Genomic DNA, 17,486 nt, shown 5'->3' with positions numbered 1-17,486 from the left:
AGCAGCCAGCCCCAACTCTGGTGCTGTTCAGGAGAGGCCAGGTCTGCCCTGCTACCTCGAGGTTTGGTTAATAATCCAGCAGAACCTGCTGAACTCCAAAAACCGGGGTTGCATGGCTGGTTGTAAAGTTCTTCCCTCCCTCTCCTGCTGTCTGCTGCAGGAATTTCTCTTGGGTCCTTCAGGTAAAGCTGCCATGATGAGATTCATTGCTCCATAAACTTTGCTTGCATCCTAATCAGCCTGTCAGAGAGCTTTCTGTCATGCATATATTAATGTGTTGCTTTAATCATGTATGGATCGTGCACGGGAAAAGCAGTTTCTTTAATGACAGGAGAGAGAGGGAACTATCCCAAATAAAACAACCTGAACACCGCACTGTACCTGGAATATCTGCATTGAAATCTGAAGTGTTAATGATACCTAATGAGCATGTGCATGCGTCACCATACGGAAGCGTTGCTACAGCATCGTGCTTTGGTACTTCCTTTTGGGAGTACTAAAGCACGGTGCAGTACGGGCAGTTACTGTGCTGTGCACGTGATGCACGGTTAGTTTTCGCCGCTATATCGCCATAGCGGCATGCTGTATGCAGGGAGTGTGCTGCTACAGCGACAGAGCTGGCGATCACATGTAGACCCACGTGATCGCTACATCGCCGTAGCGTGCCGTAGCATAGCACATGGCTACGTTGCTGTAGGGCAACGTGCAGATGCACCTAATGAGATTTAGACATACCAAAAGAACACAAAGGCCAAATGGCCATCTGGTCCTTCAGGCTCTTCTGAGAGTGCCTAATGTACATATATTTTGTGATCCATTTACTCTTTTCCATTTACTCTGAATCCTGCCTTGACATTGTTAAAGCTGCTGCTTACTGAAGGCTTGTCTGTGGGGGGGCAAGGATGGAGGAGATGTTTTCCTGGGGTCCCTATCCCTTAGCCTCTGCTGTGGGTTGGATAAATGGTTGGCATAAAAGGCACATGGAAAGTCTTCTGCACGCTGGCTGCCCTGTAGGACGGTAGAGATTAGCCCCTTCCTTAGCTGATGTCCTGATCGTGGTCGGCCAGTCTGTTAGATCCTGAACCGTGGAACTGAAGCTACGCGCACCCCAGCGAGCTCTGACTTTACGCCTTGCCAGGGTCCCCAGAGGAAATGGCTTTTCCAAGTGTCACATGTAGGGGACAAGAGCCTTGCACGTGGCTCTGCCACTTCCTTTCTAAGGAGAACAAAGAACTCTACAAGTGTTACCGTAAGCCTTTTTCCAGTTAACCCCCTTGTCCCTGAGTTTCCCAAGATCCCATAAGAAGGACAGCAGATCTGGGAACAGAACTCAGAGACATGGAGAGAGGCAACCTAACCGGCAATGGATATTAAAGATCGGCTTTCTGCCAGAGGTACCAGTGCCACCCTGCCCCACCGCCAGCCGTTTCCTGTGGTCAAACCAAATAGCTACATACTTGCTCTGCTTTACAGGAAAACTTGATTGGCGCTTTACTGGCTATTTTTGGACACCTTGTCATCAGTATTGCACTCAACCTCCAGGTGAGTATCACGAAAGGAATACTGACCCTGCCCTGAGCATCCTGTGCTTGAAAACCAGGCAGCACGCTGAGGTTTCTGTTGCTTTGTTTTCCCTTCCAGAAATATAGCCACATCCGGCTGGCAGGTTCAAAGGATCCCCGGGCCTACTTCAGGACCAAGATCTGGTGGTGTGGTCTGCTGCTCCTGCTGCTGGGGGAACTGGGAGTGTTTTCCTCCTATGCTTTTGCCCCTCTTTCTCTGATTGTGCCACTCAGTGCTGTGTCGGTTATAGGTAAGAGAAAACGTCTGTCTCTCACAGGCTTGTGTACACACTGGGTTGAGATTGCTTATCAAAGCACACCATACAGAACTCCTCCTGTTTTCTTTTTTCATTAGCTAGTGCAATCATCGGAATTATATTCATTAAAGAGAAATGGAAGCCCAAGGAATTTCTGAGTAAGTCTGAATTCTGTTTTTCTATATGTCTTCATTTCTGCTTTGAATGCTGCTTTGTTCCCTCGGGCTGCATGTGGCTGGACTGTTGAGACCTGCGGTTAAAACGACACTTCTCTCTGCAAAGTTTCGTCTACTGTTGTTGCAAATGGATTTTCTGTTTCTCAGGGTGACCATTGAAGTTGACCCAGTAGGTCCTCTCCTTGTTGGCTAATTATAGAAATCAACTAAGATGGCCTCCCTGCCGACGGTAGTTTTCCAGGCTGATGCCACAGCTCAAGCCCTCAGTTCTGCAGGCAACTGAGTTTGGCAGGACTACATGTATGTGCAAGTGTGTGCAGGATTGGGGCGTAGAAAGTGAACTCTGTGTAGTGTTAGAGAGCCGTTGTCAGGTCATCTGAACCCAGACGTCAGACCTTGCAGCCTTCTCATGATGTAGGAAACTCGAGCTCGAGTTAACTCTCAGTTTCTCAGCTAACCACACACTGCTTATCTTCTTTAATATGTTGAAAATGGGGCAGGGAGGGTGGAGGAGTGAATCGTCTCCAGTGGGGAGCACAGTCTTATTGATAACAGTCACGGCATGCGCAATAGATACCACACATATCTGTACTAACCCACTAAAGCCTTCTCTCTCTTGTCCTTTGTTTGCCGAAGGGCGCTATGTTTTATCCTTTGTAGGCTGTGGTTTGGCAGTCGTTGGAACTTACCTGCTGATAACGTTCGGACCTAATAGCCATGAGGCAATGACAGGAGACAATATCACTAAACATTTAGTCAGCTGGCCATTTCTTTTGTATATGGTAAGATGGCCCATAAAATGTGGCTGGGTTTTCTGACATATGCCTAGCTGGGGCTTTCATTTGAAAATGGTTTTTCGTGGGTCATTGGCTACATTTTTGAGCATGTTACTGTTCCTCTGCTCTGTGTGTGTCTATGGGAGTATGATTTTAAAGCATAGAGTATATACTTAAGATTGATCATTCGTCCTCCATTCCTTGTCCAAAGTATTCCAAACTTTCCAGTATTACCCCGTGGCAGTAGTCACAAGGAGGTTGGGCAGTAAATGTTCCCTAGATGTTCAAATAATGTACCCATAGCTGCTCAGATCAGAACTTCATCCAGCTCCAAGTAAAACCAGCTGAAAGATTACCATTGCCTTCAATGGATGGTGGAACGTGCTTTCTGGAAAGCACTTTAGGAGAAAACGGATTAAGATCTGGGGCCAGGGTGTATGGTTGGGGTTGGCTGGCCTCTCACTTCAGGTCACCAATGAAATCTCCCAGAAAGGGTCATTTGGCTGTTCCTGGAGAAGCAATTAAGTCTTGTTTGTTCAGATCGCAGCTGAGTTTGATTTGTAATCTTGCCAGATCCTGCCTACACCCTGATGGATATTCACAGCGCCACAATTTGAAAAGACCTTAGCGGTGTCTGTCAAGTTTCAGAGCACTGGGCAGTTTTGTATCGTCAAATAAAAGCATAATCTACTGTGAACCCAACCTCCAAGTACCCCAAAGCCCCATCCACTGCAAGAAAAGGGATTCCTCTTCATCCTGTTTTTAATGTCCTTCTTTCTGCATTTCTGTAGCTTGTGGAGATCATACTGTTCTGTCTGCTGCTGTATTTTTACAAGGAGAGAAATGCCAATTACATTGTAGTTATTCTTCTGCTGGTAGCATTGCTGGGTAAGTTCATTTGTGCATATAAATGTGTCTAACCACATCTGCAATGGCAAACTACATCATGAGTGATAGGGGGAGTACATTTAATGCATTTTATCTCTTTAACCATGTCAATAATATAATGCCATAAGTGTTTCTGAAAAGTAGGGGAAGTCTGTATCTTGCTAGGACAAGATAGGGTCATAGCAGCTAAAGATGGGAAAGAGCTATCCAACTACTGGGTCCTTTTTGCCCAGGGGTAGGATACAGTTGTCCAGACAGAGGACGTATGAGACTCTAAACTCCCCACGCACATAAACACTGTGAAGCATCTCATAACTTCAGGTGAACTGGAAAGATCGTTGTTTGGTGAAAATGTGATTTGGTGCCAGGAATCTGCTTGGCTCTGACAGTGGGTGACTGCGGGCACAGGCGCTGACCACCCTTTGCTTCCATCTTCTCCATCTGTAAAATAAGGCTCATCAAAGGCATACTGGAAAGCGAATATTAATATTATAAATATTAAAAATTGAGAGCTGAATGGTGCTAGAGAAAGGTGGAGGATTTTTACAGTGACTGCAGTTAGCCCCTGGAGCCATAAAGGAAGTAGGTAAACACTCACAGCACCTGTCTCCAGCCCAGAGAAGCCAAAAGCACAATACAGGTTCAACAGGTCTCTGTTTAGCTACTCCCATTGACTTCAGTGCAACCTTGTTTCTGTCTTCCGTGGGGCTATGGTTTCACCCAATGTCATCTTTTTGGTTAACCTGTTTACTTAAACAACCCAAGTCAAATAATGAGAAGGCGGAGACGCGCACTGATGTGCTGAAGAGTTCAAAGTGAAAGCTGACACCAGGGTGTGTGTTTAGCAGGCGCAGAGTAGTGTGGTGTAGAGATACCAAGCCAGCTCCAAGTGCATTAGTTCACGTACCCCATTAGCATAGTGCCCCGCCACAGCCAAGTGCCTTGCTTCTTCAGTGTCCTGCTGCACTTCTTCCAGTCCCTGCAATAGCTTGTCTCTTAGTGCTGCGTAGTGCACTGCAGACATGCCCTTCTGGTGCCTAATGGGATCTGTTGTGCTGAGCTTTGGAAACTACACGCCACCGTACTCCAGTGTTGCTTTTTATGTAGCAGCCTTCAGCCTGGTGTTTCACTGAGCTGCAGGAGACTGTTGCTGTAAGCAGGGGTCTCCCAGGGTGGGAATGAGACTCCCTGACCTCTAAATGTCCTTGACTTGGGCTCCAAGAGCAGAGAGGGGAGCAGGATTTTCTCAGTTCTAATCTTTGGGATGGGTAAGAGATGTTCACAGTTTTGTTACCTGGAAGTAATGCCTATTGGCTTGATCTTAAAGTGCTGTTCAAATATACTAATTACAGATAATTAGTAAACACCCCCATTTTGCAGATGGGGAAAACTGAGTTCCAGAGCACTGCAGCAATTTACCCACGGTCTCAGCACGAGAAGCTGGAGTATTATTAGTTTGTGAATGGGATTGTATGATGTCATTGCCTGTATTAGCAGGGGCCGGGATTCAGTGAGCCAAGACAGCCCTTCAGTTCCTGGGTTCTAGCAAGGGGAGCCCAGGACTTGCTGGGCCTGGTTCTGTCTTCGGCCAAAGGAAGACTTGGGCTCTTACCACCTTTTTTCTTTGTTTGCTGCCTCCTGATGTGTTTTGCACAGCTGGCCCTCCACCGCTGCAGGCTGCAATGCTGCAGCTGAGCCTTGTCCATTATTCACAGGTTCCATGACTGTTGTGACTGTGAAGGCAGTTGCAGGCATGATTTTTGTCTCGATACAAGGAAGCCTCCAACTTGACTACCCAATCTTTTATATCATGTTCGTCTGCATGGTAGCAACAGCGGTCTTTCAGGCAACGTAAGTCGACTGTCTTCTGGTCTTCAAGTGCACACAGTGTCGTGGGGTAAAAAGGAACTGCCTTTTACTAACTCACTTGCCTTGGCAAGATTAGATCATTAAATATCTTGCTTTCAGGCTGGCCCAGACAGAGGGAGTTCTTGTTAAAAATCTTCACCTTGTTGCTGTTTAAACAATACATTATGATTGTATTAACCAAACAAAAAAAAGGGACCGGGTTGTAAAGAGTAGTGGAATTGCATCCCCTTAACTTGATGATGTAGGATAATGAAAATTTGATGCTGCAACTGTATGCCAGTCCCCTTAAGCCAGGTTTCACCTACAAGGCCCAGTTCCTGCTCCTATGGGAACCTTTTGATGGGCAGACTATTGGACCCTGTGTTAACATTGTTAAGTATGTTGGCCCTATTTGCTATACACCACAAAGGAGTGATTGGCACCTGAAATCCTTAGTGCAGGAGCTCATACTGGTATTCTTGTGTCTCTCCCTTACAGGGATGCTGACACGTCCTTTGTATTTAAAATATACATTCAGTTAAAAAGGGGATTTACAAAGCCTGGGAGAGATGTAAATGTGCCTGCTCTTTTTTCTTCCTTAGTATTGGCAATCCAAACATAACAGTCCTTTGTTGGTACTCAAGAGCCTGAAAGGCAAGTGGGAATGAATGAATAGATACAGAAAGTGAAACTGGCAGCTTGTAGTTCATTGAACAAGCTAATAGAAATGCAGAGATTATAGAAAATTGCTGAAAAAAGTGTTTCTTGAATTTGTTGCTTTTATCATCTCAAATGTTGGCAGCAGCATGGATACGAATGTCTTAATCTGGGAGCATTTCTGGCCCTATTTGATGTCAACTGGTAAAACTTCCGTTGGCTCTAAGTGAGGCCTGGGTTGCACCCTGGAACCTGACCCTCCTCTCATTCAAACTATTACATATCCCCATTAACCACATTGAAGGTGTAGAGAAGAAAGGAATCTCTTTGCTGATATTTATGTGGGTGCTATTCTTTGGAGACATGTCCTAAAGAAGAGAGGGAACCATCTCATTCTGCAACAACTTCTAAATCAATTTTGAGAGCCTGTCTCAAAGAAAACCAGATTGCATTGTCTGTCCCTGTATTGCAGATTTTTAGCTCAAGCCTCACAGCTATATGACTCGTCCCAGATCGCCAGCATCGGGTACATCTTGTCCACGACAATAGCAATTACAGCAGGTAACGTTGCCCAGACATGTATCAAGTTCATTGTAATTTAAAAACATAAGAGCAAAATGTGGTGAAGCATATTCCTGACTTGTAGCTAAGGAAGAATAACAGCCTTGCTGAAGACGTCTTGTATTTTCTTGCCCTTCTCTAAGGTCAGATTCATTTTTCAAGTGTTAATTATCCCACTAGATTTGCTAAAGTTTTCTGTTAAGCTTCGGCAGCTGCTTTGATGCCCCTGCTGTTTCTGATTGAGACAGTGTTGCTCACGCCTGCTTAACGTGTCCATCCTTGCTAGACATATAACACAGGTCAACAGCTAAAAGTTCTCTCCCTGTGAAGCACCATCCAGCTGACGCAGATGTTTGACAAAGCAGGTCTGATGCTATAGATAAATGCTTTTGTATTCTCCAGAACAGCCTTTTGCAATTCTGTGCCAGAAACTTCTGTTTCTGTGGTGTGGAAAAAGCAGCTGCTCACATCCTTGCAGGCACTTGTCTCTCTGAGCAAATCCTTCCTGGTCAGCTCTGCTCTACCAGAGGACTCTTTTTCAGTATAACCAAAGGTGGGAGTTTAACCCCAAACTACTCTAGGGAGATCACCCCACTCCTCCAGCCCTTATGGACAATCTTAGTGCAACTGGAGAGTGGCTTTGTGAGGTGTAGCTTTTGTCACTTGGGAAGGATTTCAAGAATGGCTTTTTTGGTGTATCTTATGCTAGAAAAAAGAGTTTCCATGCAAGGGGGTTTATACCTGCATGGCTATAATGGTTATACCTTTATAACCAGTAACATTTTGACAGGTAGACAAGGGCTCTCAAATTGCATATTGTCATGAAGGTTCTTAATCTTCTTCACGTTCCTGAATGGGTGTAGCGGTAACACTGTATACCTGCATCTACATTGGGCTTTATATCACTAGAACGATCTTGGTTGACTATCAAATCCCCGATCAGCATTGTTCTACTGATAACCTTCCTTTAATAGTCTTTAAGAGCTTCTCTGTTAAAAAAAAGCATGTAAAATGTGAGATCTATCATGATTTTTATATTGGTTTGATTCATGGAGGCAGTTTACTTAAGATTTAGCTCCCCTTGCTTGAACAAGCAGTGAGGGGAAAAGAAGTTAAACAGTGAAACCTGTCCACGCTATTTCTTCCTTTCTCAGGAGCAACCTTCTACTTGGACTTCACTGGTGAAGATGTTCTCCACATATGCATGTTTGCACTAGGGTAAGTGTTTTACACCAAGCTAGATTATCTGTTTGGGGAAGTCAGCACAGAGCTGGTGAAATCAGAACTTTACTGATTTACATGAAATGAGAAACTCATCCTTCACCCTTACAGAGTCAGAAAATTAAAGGTATTCCTCCTAAACCTAAAAAGGAGGGGAGGAGTGGGGGCAGCCTTGTATTGAAACTCATCTGGGGTTGCATATTTTAGTCCATTGTTTTGTAAGGTGAACATGCATTCACTTTTAAAGTCATGTGAATGACTTTCGACTGTGCAATAGCCTGTGGAGTGCAGGATCTTGCCCTGCCTTCACTTTGTGTGGGATTGTGTTACTCCACAGTGCACATAATTGTGCAAGGTATACCATGTGGGCAAATGCCTTCCTGACTCTCATGGAAATCACTTTATATCCTGAAGCATGTACCCTGAAGCATGTATCTTTCTACAGGATTGTCTAAAAATATTTTTATCCCCTTTAAAATATATTGCAAAGTCCTAAAGATGTCCCTTTTCACTTTTGAGCTGGGCTTTAGACTGATCAAAAAAAGGAAGGGCTGTTTCTAGGTCATCCACCTCAGGTTTTATGCTGATCTTACATTACACTGGGCTGGGACAGGACTATGGGAGTCCAGTCAGTCACTGCACAGATACTCAGTAAAGCTCTTAGTAATGTATCAGTATTGAGTCGTGGTACAGTGTCTGCATGTAACTCACTCCCTATAAGCAAGGGACCCACAAGGCTAATTTAGAAATTAATACAGAAGGAACAGTCAGGGCTTAGTGTAATTAACCTTGCCTTTTCTAATTAGCATACTGCAAAAATCAAGGCTGACAACTGACAACTGTTAGTGAATTTATGTAGAGAAATTCCTGAACAGACTGCAATCCTGACATTTTGTAAGAGTGAATTAAATTGTGGGCTGTTACCAATCCCCTGTGATCGGCCAAGACTTAATATCTTCACATAAGTAAATTAATAATTCTTTGTGGTGCTCGCTCCTACCCTGGGGGTCTTCAAAAGAAGGCAAGATAGACACCTACCCGGGGTCATTTGACCCCAGTACTCTTTCCTGCCCATGGCAGGGGGTCGGCCTTGATGATCTGCTCGGGTCCTTTCCGACCCGACCGACTATGAAACTATGTGTATTACTAAGGAAAAGGTGGACTTGCTCTTACTGCTTGTAGTGCATGGCATGGATCCCAATTTTGTGAACACAGTGATTATTCATTTAAGACACATTGCTCCCCAGTGAGTAGTGTTGTAACTCAGCCCCACAGGTTCTCTGTCTTCCAGCTCTGAGTCTTCTCTTGCGTGACAGACATTCAGAAAAGCAACAACCTTGGCTCATGAACTTCACCAGAATGTCTCTCTCTCTCTCTCTTTCTTGCTGTCTCTGTCCCAGGTGCCTCATCGCATTTTTAGGTGTCTTCTTGATCACAAGAAACAGGAAGAAATCCATACCATTTGAACCCTATATCTCAATGGACGCCATGCCAGGTAGCTATAAAAATCCAACATTTTGAACCTCTTAAATGTCAATTTTCAGAATGAAAAGTCGTGGTTTGATCTCTCAACAGATTCTAACATAACTGAACACTCCAACCTCTTGGGGGGATACAGTATTTTTCTTCCTTTTGTTCTTTTTTTTATCACACTGTCTGTGTCTTATGACCAAAGGTCTGCCTAATTATAGCAGCTCATTGGGCTAGAACCAGCAGTGTAACTAGGGATGGGAGACTGGGATGTCAGCCCTGGGCACCAATTTTGAGGGGACACAAGAATAATAGTGGTGGCCCAGGGTGGAGAAACTACTTATTACGCCTCTGGCTTACACAAACTAGCCAGTGATGTGTGGTGTGGCTAGCATTATGTCTGGGTGCCTTTGACTCCCCAGGCTGGATGAGCAGGTACTCACTCACAACTGGGTTGACTAGGGGCAGCCTTTTTTGTATGAGTCTGGATTAAGGCTTCAAACTCCTGCCTCCTGGAGCTACAGCAGGATGTGCTTTCTCACAGTGTGTGCAGACTCGACACAAGTCAAGAGAGTCACTGTGCTGCCAGGGACCTAATCGGTCTGGTGCTGCAAGACCTGAGGCAGGTGTCAGGCTTCAAGGAAGATAGGAAGAAAAAAAGTCCAGTGCATCTGACTTCTAGCTAGGAGGCTCAAGTGGACCTCTCATGGGACAGCAGGCTAGTAGATGAAGCCAGTAACCACGAAAGGCTACTCCCAGAAAGAGCCTCATAGGTTTGGCCTGGCTGGAGATGGCAGCTTCTCTGCAGCAGCTGCCAGTGCATGCTCTTTCTTCAAGGCAAATGAAGGGTGGCCTGTGGGATACTCTAGCATGGACTAGCATTGATTTACTGTGTGCCCATGGGCAGCTGGAGTGTGCTGCAAAGCTCCACCATCCAACTTCTTTGCAGGCCAGTGCTGGTGACAGACTAAGCCTGACCTTTGCCTGTGTGGTGAAAAAGTCTGGTTATTTTGAAAGAGGTGGTACTTCTATATGACTTATATAAGGCTGGGGCACCCTCTGCAAAACCAGGAAGGAAAGGTATTGCCAAGGCATTGTTGTACCCTGCTATGCCAGCAGTGTATGTGGAGAGAGAGTAGCCACAGGTCTCCATGGCTCTTTTACCCCACGGCGGGCTGTGCCTCTGCCTTTGATGTTCAACAGCGTAAACGGTCGGGATTTTCAGATGAGTGGCTGTTCTCCTGTGCAGCTGGTAGGATGAATGTTGCAGCCGTTTTGGAAATCATTTAAAAATGAATGCAAAGAGCCAGATCCTCACCTCCAGCAAGGACTCTTCAGACTGATCTAGTTGTGTAAAAGGGTGATATTTACTCCCATTTTAAGGCCCCTTCTATGGTACCAGAAGGGTGTAACAGAGCTTTGGTATAAAGAAGAATCAGGCCTAAAGTCTGAACCAGTCTTAATAAAAATCAGTATTGTTCATCTTCAGACACTCCACAAGCACTTGATTAATGAGAAGCTCTGTCCTCCAGGAGAGGAGACCGAGAGCAGAGGCTCAGTTCTACCAAGTGCCATGTACTGCCTCTCCCACCAATTGCACATACAGGGGATGTCATCTGGACCTCACAGGATAATACATACAGTTTTCAGGTCCTGAATATAAACGATGTGTCAAACACTTCTGGTAAAAGGTGCCCCAGCAATTCAAAGAATCATTAAAAATAGACTCATGGGGGAAGCAGGAAGTGTATTAAATGACCTTTCTGATGGGCTGCTTACAAGATATGCAAATTAATGCAAGGAGTAAAGCAACTGCAGTTTTCCAAGGTATTTTTCCAGCTGTGATTTTTCCCTATCACTTGCTTCAGTGTTAAATAGGAACATAATATTTATTTATTTCATTTAACACTCAAGCAATTGACTGGGCATCTTGCTAAGCCCAGGAGTGTATAATCTGTTATTTGTGGTCTTTTCCCACCTCTGTTGCAGGCATGCAGAATATGCATGACAAAGGGATTGCAGTTCAGCCTGACCTCAAAGCTTCCTTTTCCTATGGTGCCCTCGAGAACAATGACAGCATGCCAGAAATTTATACTCCGGCCACACTGCCCATAGTGCAGGAGCAGCATGGCTCCAAAGGGCTTTCTGCACCACCCTATCGCATCCTGGAGCACAGTAAAAAGGAGTGAGTGCTCTTCAAAGGACTGGCCTAAGGCACCGAGAGTATGGGCTTTATTTATTTATCGGTCTGTTTTTTTAGATCTATTTAAAATATAAATAAGTTTAAAGCCAAGCTTGATCTGATTTAAAGCTAGATTCAAATTTAATTCCCGAGACTGATTATTTTAATAAAGGACTTTAGCACAGCTGTGAACTTGAAAGCATTTGTCCTAAGCTAGCAGTAAATCAGTCCTCCTTTCAAGGATGCTCACTGCAAATATAAAATGATGAGTGCAGTATTGTGGCGATACAAAACTGTGAAGATGCATATCTGTGTGAAATAAGATGACTGTGCCATTTTCCAGTCCTGCCACAATATGTGCAAACCAAACTGAAGCCTTCAGGAATTGCACGTATTGAAGGAAGGGTAAAAACAGATCAATCACAGATAAAGTGTGACAGATTCAAAAAGAAACGCTTTTACGTTTGAGGAAACCACCACGTGGATTTAATGTTCTGTGAAGATACTACTGAACTAAAATGAATGTTGGCACATGTCGTGCCTTGGAAACAGCATAGGAGACAGGAATAGGGGTGTGATTCACTTTCTTACATAGTAAATCTGCTGCGCTTGTTCAGTAACAGAGCTATTATCTGATTCGTGTTACGAGCAAGATGTGCGGGTTAATGTTTTTTTTGTAGCACTGTTGTGTTAGATCACATGCCAGCTTAGGACAGAGATTGTGGCTGCCAGTTTTTTGATTTCACAGAAGGATCCACAGATTGGATGAGATGGTACAAACATTAACAGTAAAGGGCAAGGACAGGAAGGAATGAAAACATTGTATTTAGTAGACCTGAAATGTGACCAATATGTTGGTATTCAATTCATGTCGTTTCTTTGTGAGGCCTGAATTTAGTTATTTTCCAATTTGAATTATGGCTCAGATTTTCCAAAGCTGCATAACAGATTTGAAGACTCAGTGGCATCCAGATCTCTCAGGCAGCTTTGCAAATCTCAGCCTCAGTATTGTAGGTTGGATTTCTTCTTCTGTTTTCAACAGCAAAAGGGAACCAGTCCATCACTTGTGAGCAACCTGTCAAGAATAAATGAATGTGAGCAGTCCAGAAATTCTGAGCAGAATAGTGGAAACGTAGCCATGTGCACCTATGATAAAAAGGAAAATATATTTTCTTTGAAAATGTAGATAGAAATGGATGATGTGGGATTTGTCAGATTAAAGGGACAAATGATCGACGCATGTCAACAATGTTTACGGCTGCATGCAAGGTACATCTGCTTTCGAGGCAATTGCGCTGTGGTATCCTGTTGTCCCTCCTCCCTTTCTAAACACATTTTTTCACCCAGGAAAGAAATGTTAAGTCTGCTTGATGCATTTTGGCCCATATTCATAGGAAACTGGCTGACTAAACTTCTGGAGTTTTCGTTGACATCGATAGCAATTGCTTTCTGTGCACTGTAGGTGGTTACTCCAATGCAAAGCAGTTTGCGAGGACCTAGGATTTGCAAAAGTAGGTTTGTGTATTCATATATTTATGGCCAAATTTTCCTCTTACTAGCAAAAATGCACAGGAATTATATTGATTTGAATGTAGTTATTCTAGATTCATAACGTGGTAACTGAAAACAGAGTTGGTCCGTCTACATATAACGTTTTGCTTTTTTTGCTAGGCTTACTGATTTTACCTGGAAATACTTGAGACTGCTTTGGTATTTTTGTGCAGCTTGGGGGAATAAAATGTGTATGAGAACCTAGCAAAGAATGGATGCCCGGTTTCTACATACTTCCCTCTGCTTAGTTTCCTCACTAGCTTGGCATGTCTGACAGTTTAGATCTTATCAGCGGCATCCTGTACATTCAAGCTTATGAAACCTGGAGAAATGGCTGCTTTTCCTTTGCCCACAATACTGTCTGTGTTTAAGTAAGATAACAATGTTAATGGAGTAGTATTGCCAGAACATTAATCTTGTCGCAGTCTCCGTGACACTGATTTACTACCATTGGCTTTGGATCCCCAGTAGTCAATTGTTTGTGAATTTATGCCCAGCTTTTGTTCATTAAAGATACATGGCAGAATGGTAAAGAGGAGAATGAGTGGGGTGGGGGGGAGATGTGAGGATGCTGGTTTTTCTTATCTCTTCCCTTTTAATCAGAGAGGGAGTAGGTGTTTTGACACTGTGATTAAACCACAAAAACATGTTACTTCAAAGCAGATCTACTTTAAACCCAAACACATAGAAATCCTATTTTTAAGATCCTCTGTCTAGTTCCTTCAGAGGTCACCAGCATATAAGTGACTGTCTGACCTAAAGGTCCTGATCCCACCATGGAACCACGAACGTTGGCTGCCCGCTGGCTTCAGTGTTTCGGTTCCCGATCCACTGCATAGTACAGCCCTCTGTGTTACTTGAATGTTGATTTTTCAACTTCTAGGCTCTCTTATTGGTGTTTAAAATTTGCTGTGGAAGGATACGCAAGCTGCCTGGCTAGCAAATATTTAGGCTCTTTCGTACATGCTTATTTTATTTAATCCCAACATCAGGGTTGGTATCCCGCACTGTGCCTTTGAGAGATGCAGCATGGCCAACAGAGAGGCAGACCACCAGGGCTCCCAGGCTCTCTTATTTGAGCAGCTCTGTGGCTCCCTCCATAAGAGTTATGGCATCTTACTCCCATGAATCTCCACAATCCTGCAGTCCCCACCCTGATGTGTCCCTCCTGCCTCTGCCCAGCCCCTATGCTAGGGCTTGCTAAAGGCCCTGAGCAGGCAGCACATAAGTTGTCTTCTGCTCATTGGGAATCTTCCAACAGCCAGATCCTGGGCGTAGAGCTTAACCCTATCTTGGTAAAGGCTGTAAAAGAACTAGAGGTGAGGATCTCACTCCAAAGACTTAGGCAGTCCTGCCTCTGCTAAGGGTTAACAGCATGCTAAAGGGTTTTTTGTTTTAGCTTTAGATGTTCAGAACTAACAGCGTTCACAGCATTTGCTTTCAGTGAGACTCGCTTTTGAAAACTTTCTAACAGATGGGCCCAGCAGAGTGCTGCTAGTTGTATTTAGATATATGGACACGGTAGTTTGGGACTGGTCCAGTCTGCCAGGTCCACGCAGCCTGGGGTGTTCTGATTTGCATGCAGACTCACGGCCTAAATGCGCTAATATGGAAGCACCGCTTAGTCCTGTCTGCCTTTGAAGTCCATCCTACTGCCATTTGTGACACGGTCACCAGACTGTGCTTCATTGCTACCTGCTATGTCTGCTCAACACCTGAAATGTAATAAGTGTTGTATTTCACACTTGGCCGCCCCACTGTGTGTTCCCAACGGGTTTTTCCCTGCGCCGTTCCACAAGGCTCTTTTACAGCCGCCGCACACTATCCCTGCTGTTGAAGAGAAACAGATGGGATTCCCTCACATGCCACCGACACCTGTTTGAAGAAATCGTGCACTTGGCTTAAGCTCCCTATCCCCTGTAGTCACAGGCCAGAGATAGGTATTGAACCAAACTCGTTCCCTGCCCCTCAGCAGCCCAGAGCATCTAGACAAGGCCAGGACCTGCAGACCTGCAGTGTTTTTAGTCTCAATTACTACTCTTTAAAAATGTTCTTGGGGCTGAAGTGACAAAGGCCAAGATTCAGGCTGCAGCTAAGCTAAACGTGAGGGTTTGAGGAGGGTGCAGCCCCGACCCACTTTCTGCTTGCACATGTCCTAATCCTCCTTGCAATTGCTCACATAATCTCTTGTCCAAAGCAGAGTTTTAATGGCATTCTTAAGTATCTAAACTTCAATTTATTCGGGGCTTAATCTTGAAAACTACACAGCAGTGTCAAAACTCACTGGTCACAGTTGGAGCTTCAGAACTTGTCTCCCAAGCAGGCATAGAAACCAATTGACCATTGCCTCTTTGACTGAAATGACGGGGTGAGGGAATACTGCTGTTCCCATCACCCTCAACTCTTTTCCTAGCTGCGTTATAGAAGGTGAGACTGACATCCATTGTCTTTGCACTGTGTGGCTTTTCAATGCACTGGGGCACTTACATATATGCTAAATGCATAATTCACATGTAACTTTATGCTGTGGAGTACAGGTCTGATGTTGGCTGAATGTACAACATGATTTGCCTACCATGTTCATTTGTTCACGTTAAAACATGTAAATAAACTGAGCTTTACATTATGGCATATGAGGATAACTGCTTGATTTTTCATAAGCCATGTTGCATGTTTATTTAAATACTTGTCTTTTAGGTGAGGTCTTTAAAAATAAAACTTAATAAACCCTTCTGGTAAAAATCTACAAACTGCTTGATCATTAAGTATGACTGAATTAGGAATAGTGAAGACAGGGTTCAGGTGTATAACAATAGATTGTATCACATGCTCAATGAGGAAAATCTACTGCTGGACAGTTTGCTATCACAGAAATCCAAAGTGCTGAAGCTTGTTTGGGGAACTGCAGTGGTATCAACTCTCCCTGTTTTATTGCGAGTCTCACAATATTTAGCATGGACTGAAAAGCCCAGCCCTGGGAACTGTGTCATTACAGAAGAACCTTGATTTACAGGTTAAACGAAGAAAGTTCCTAGCCTCAGTTTGCAGAGAAATGTTTGAAAATGTGATCTAAGTGTGCTACAAAGATTTTAAAAAAACCCCAGGATTTATTTGCCTATCTCCTTTTATTTTATTTTATTATTTTGGCAACCTGACTCATGATTTGGCAATACCAGCACTGAGACAGTAGTACACGTCCCTATGAGTCAGTACCAACCCATTACCTCACTGTAATGATTAGGAACACCATACTGTGGCCGGAAGCCACCTTTCAGATCTAGAATATCATGTCTCTGATTTCAAATCTAGAAGGACTTGATGGCTTCTGGGAATTTTCCACTAGTGCCATTATGAAATGTGGATGACATAAATTTAGAATCCTGGCAATGTGGCTTAATCGAGTGCTTGCCAACCTAATTAACACTGACCATATGGGTTTTATTCCAGGAGGATGAACAGAAGAGAACGGTGAGAATATTCTTAATTAAATATAGCCTTTGGGGACCCAAAAGCAAGCAGAAAAAACAATGGGAACCACATGCTTTGGTGGTGAAAAGGCATTTGACAGGGACCATTGCATGTCATATTAAAATATATAGGACCAATTCCTTGGGCACCAGTTGGATACAATATTGTTGTTCAACAGAGTGTTGCTATATGCAGTCAATTCTTCTAGTAATATAACTCTGTTATCTATATTATAAAGATATAGTAATTCAGTTCTATTTCAGGAATACTGTAGATATATATATATAGACATGCCCTCATAAAATCAGTTGAGAGATGGAGGAAAAAAGTTAGATTTATTAGTCTACATATCAGTGCAGAATGTATTGGTGTCCCTGGAAGAGGAAGTGCATATTAAATTAAAATCTGCATGTGATCATAGCCAAAAAGGCTAGGATAATTAAGAATAACCAATTAACTGCCCTGGTTCATGCAGCATCTAAACTGCAAAATCCCATGTGTAGAGGAGTGAGATTAGGACTGCCTTTCTGAAAAACACTTTCTTATCATTTGTGCCTTCTGTCACAGAAGAAAGGCCATTCTTTGAACACACATAAATGGGGAAACTAGTAGGGAAGATCATACTTACATTCCTTTTTGCCTTTGGCTATATAGAAGAAAGTATTTAAACCAAGTTTTAGCCTATGGATCAAAATCCCAGCTGCTCTCTCCCGCCTGTGGCTCCTGGCTGAGAACAAAGCTGATAAAAAAATAGGTTTTAGGGTTGCTGAAATGAAGCAAGCAACAGTTTTATGTGCCTGTCATGGCTACGTATTATTTTCCTTTCACAGCTAAATACTGCCTCTGGTTAGCTTAGCTATCCATCTATC

At 43.7% G+C, this 17,486-nt stretch overlaps 1 protein-coding gene across 6 annotated transcripts in view; it reads left to right on the top strand.

Moving 5' to 3' along the window:
- The window catches only part of NIPAL3 (NIPA like domain containing 3), a 28,107-nt gene extending 12,208 nt beyond the window's left edge, over positions 1-15,899 (top strand). For 4 of the 6 annotated variants that reach the window (XM_090056814.1, XM_090056816.1, XM_090056811.1 and 1 more), the window contains 10 exons: positions 1,474-1,542; positions 1,642-1,813; positions 1,918-1,977; positions 2,632-2,777; positions 3,563-3,659; positions 5,375-5,510; positions 6,637-6,725; positions 7,880-7,943; positions 9,347-9,441; positions 11,406-15,899. In XM_090056814.1, the coding sequence (XP_089912940.1) occupies positions 1,474-1,542; positions 1,642-1,813; positions 1,918-1,977; positions 2,632-2,777; positions 3,563-3,659; positions 5,375-5,510; positions 6,637-6,725; positions 7,880-7,943; positions 9,347-9,441; positions 11,406-11,605 (1,128 nt within the window). In that variant the 3' untranslated portion in view covers positions 11,606-15,899. Of the gene's footprint in view, positions 1-1,473; positions 1,543-1,641; positions 1,814-1,917; positions 1,978-2,087; positions 2,296-2,631; positions 2,778-3,562; positions 3,660-5,374; positions 5,511-6,636; positions 6,726-7,879; positions 7,944-9,346; positions 9,442-11,405 lie in introns of those variants that run through there. The other 2 variants (XM_090056815.1, XM_090056817.1) reach the window with 2 other exon arrangements.
- Positions 15,900-17,486: the final 1,587 nt, after the last annotated feature.

Source organism: Crocodylus siamensis, chromosome 7 (genome assembly GCF_052110815.1).
Source record: "Crocodylus siamensis isolate JL-2025a chromosome 7, ASM5211081v1, whole genome shotgun sequence".
Lineage (NCBI taxonomy): Eukaryota > Metazoa > Chordata > Crocodylia > Crocodylidae > Crocodylus > Crocodylus siamensis.
This window is presented reverse-complemented; position numbering and strand designations above follow the sequence as displayed.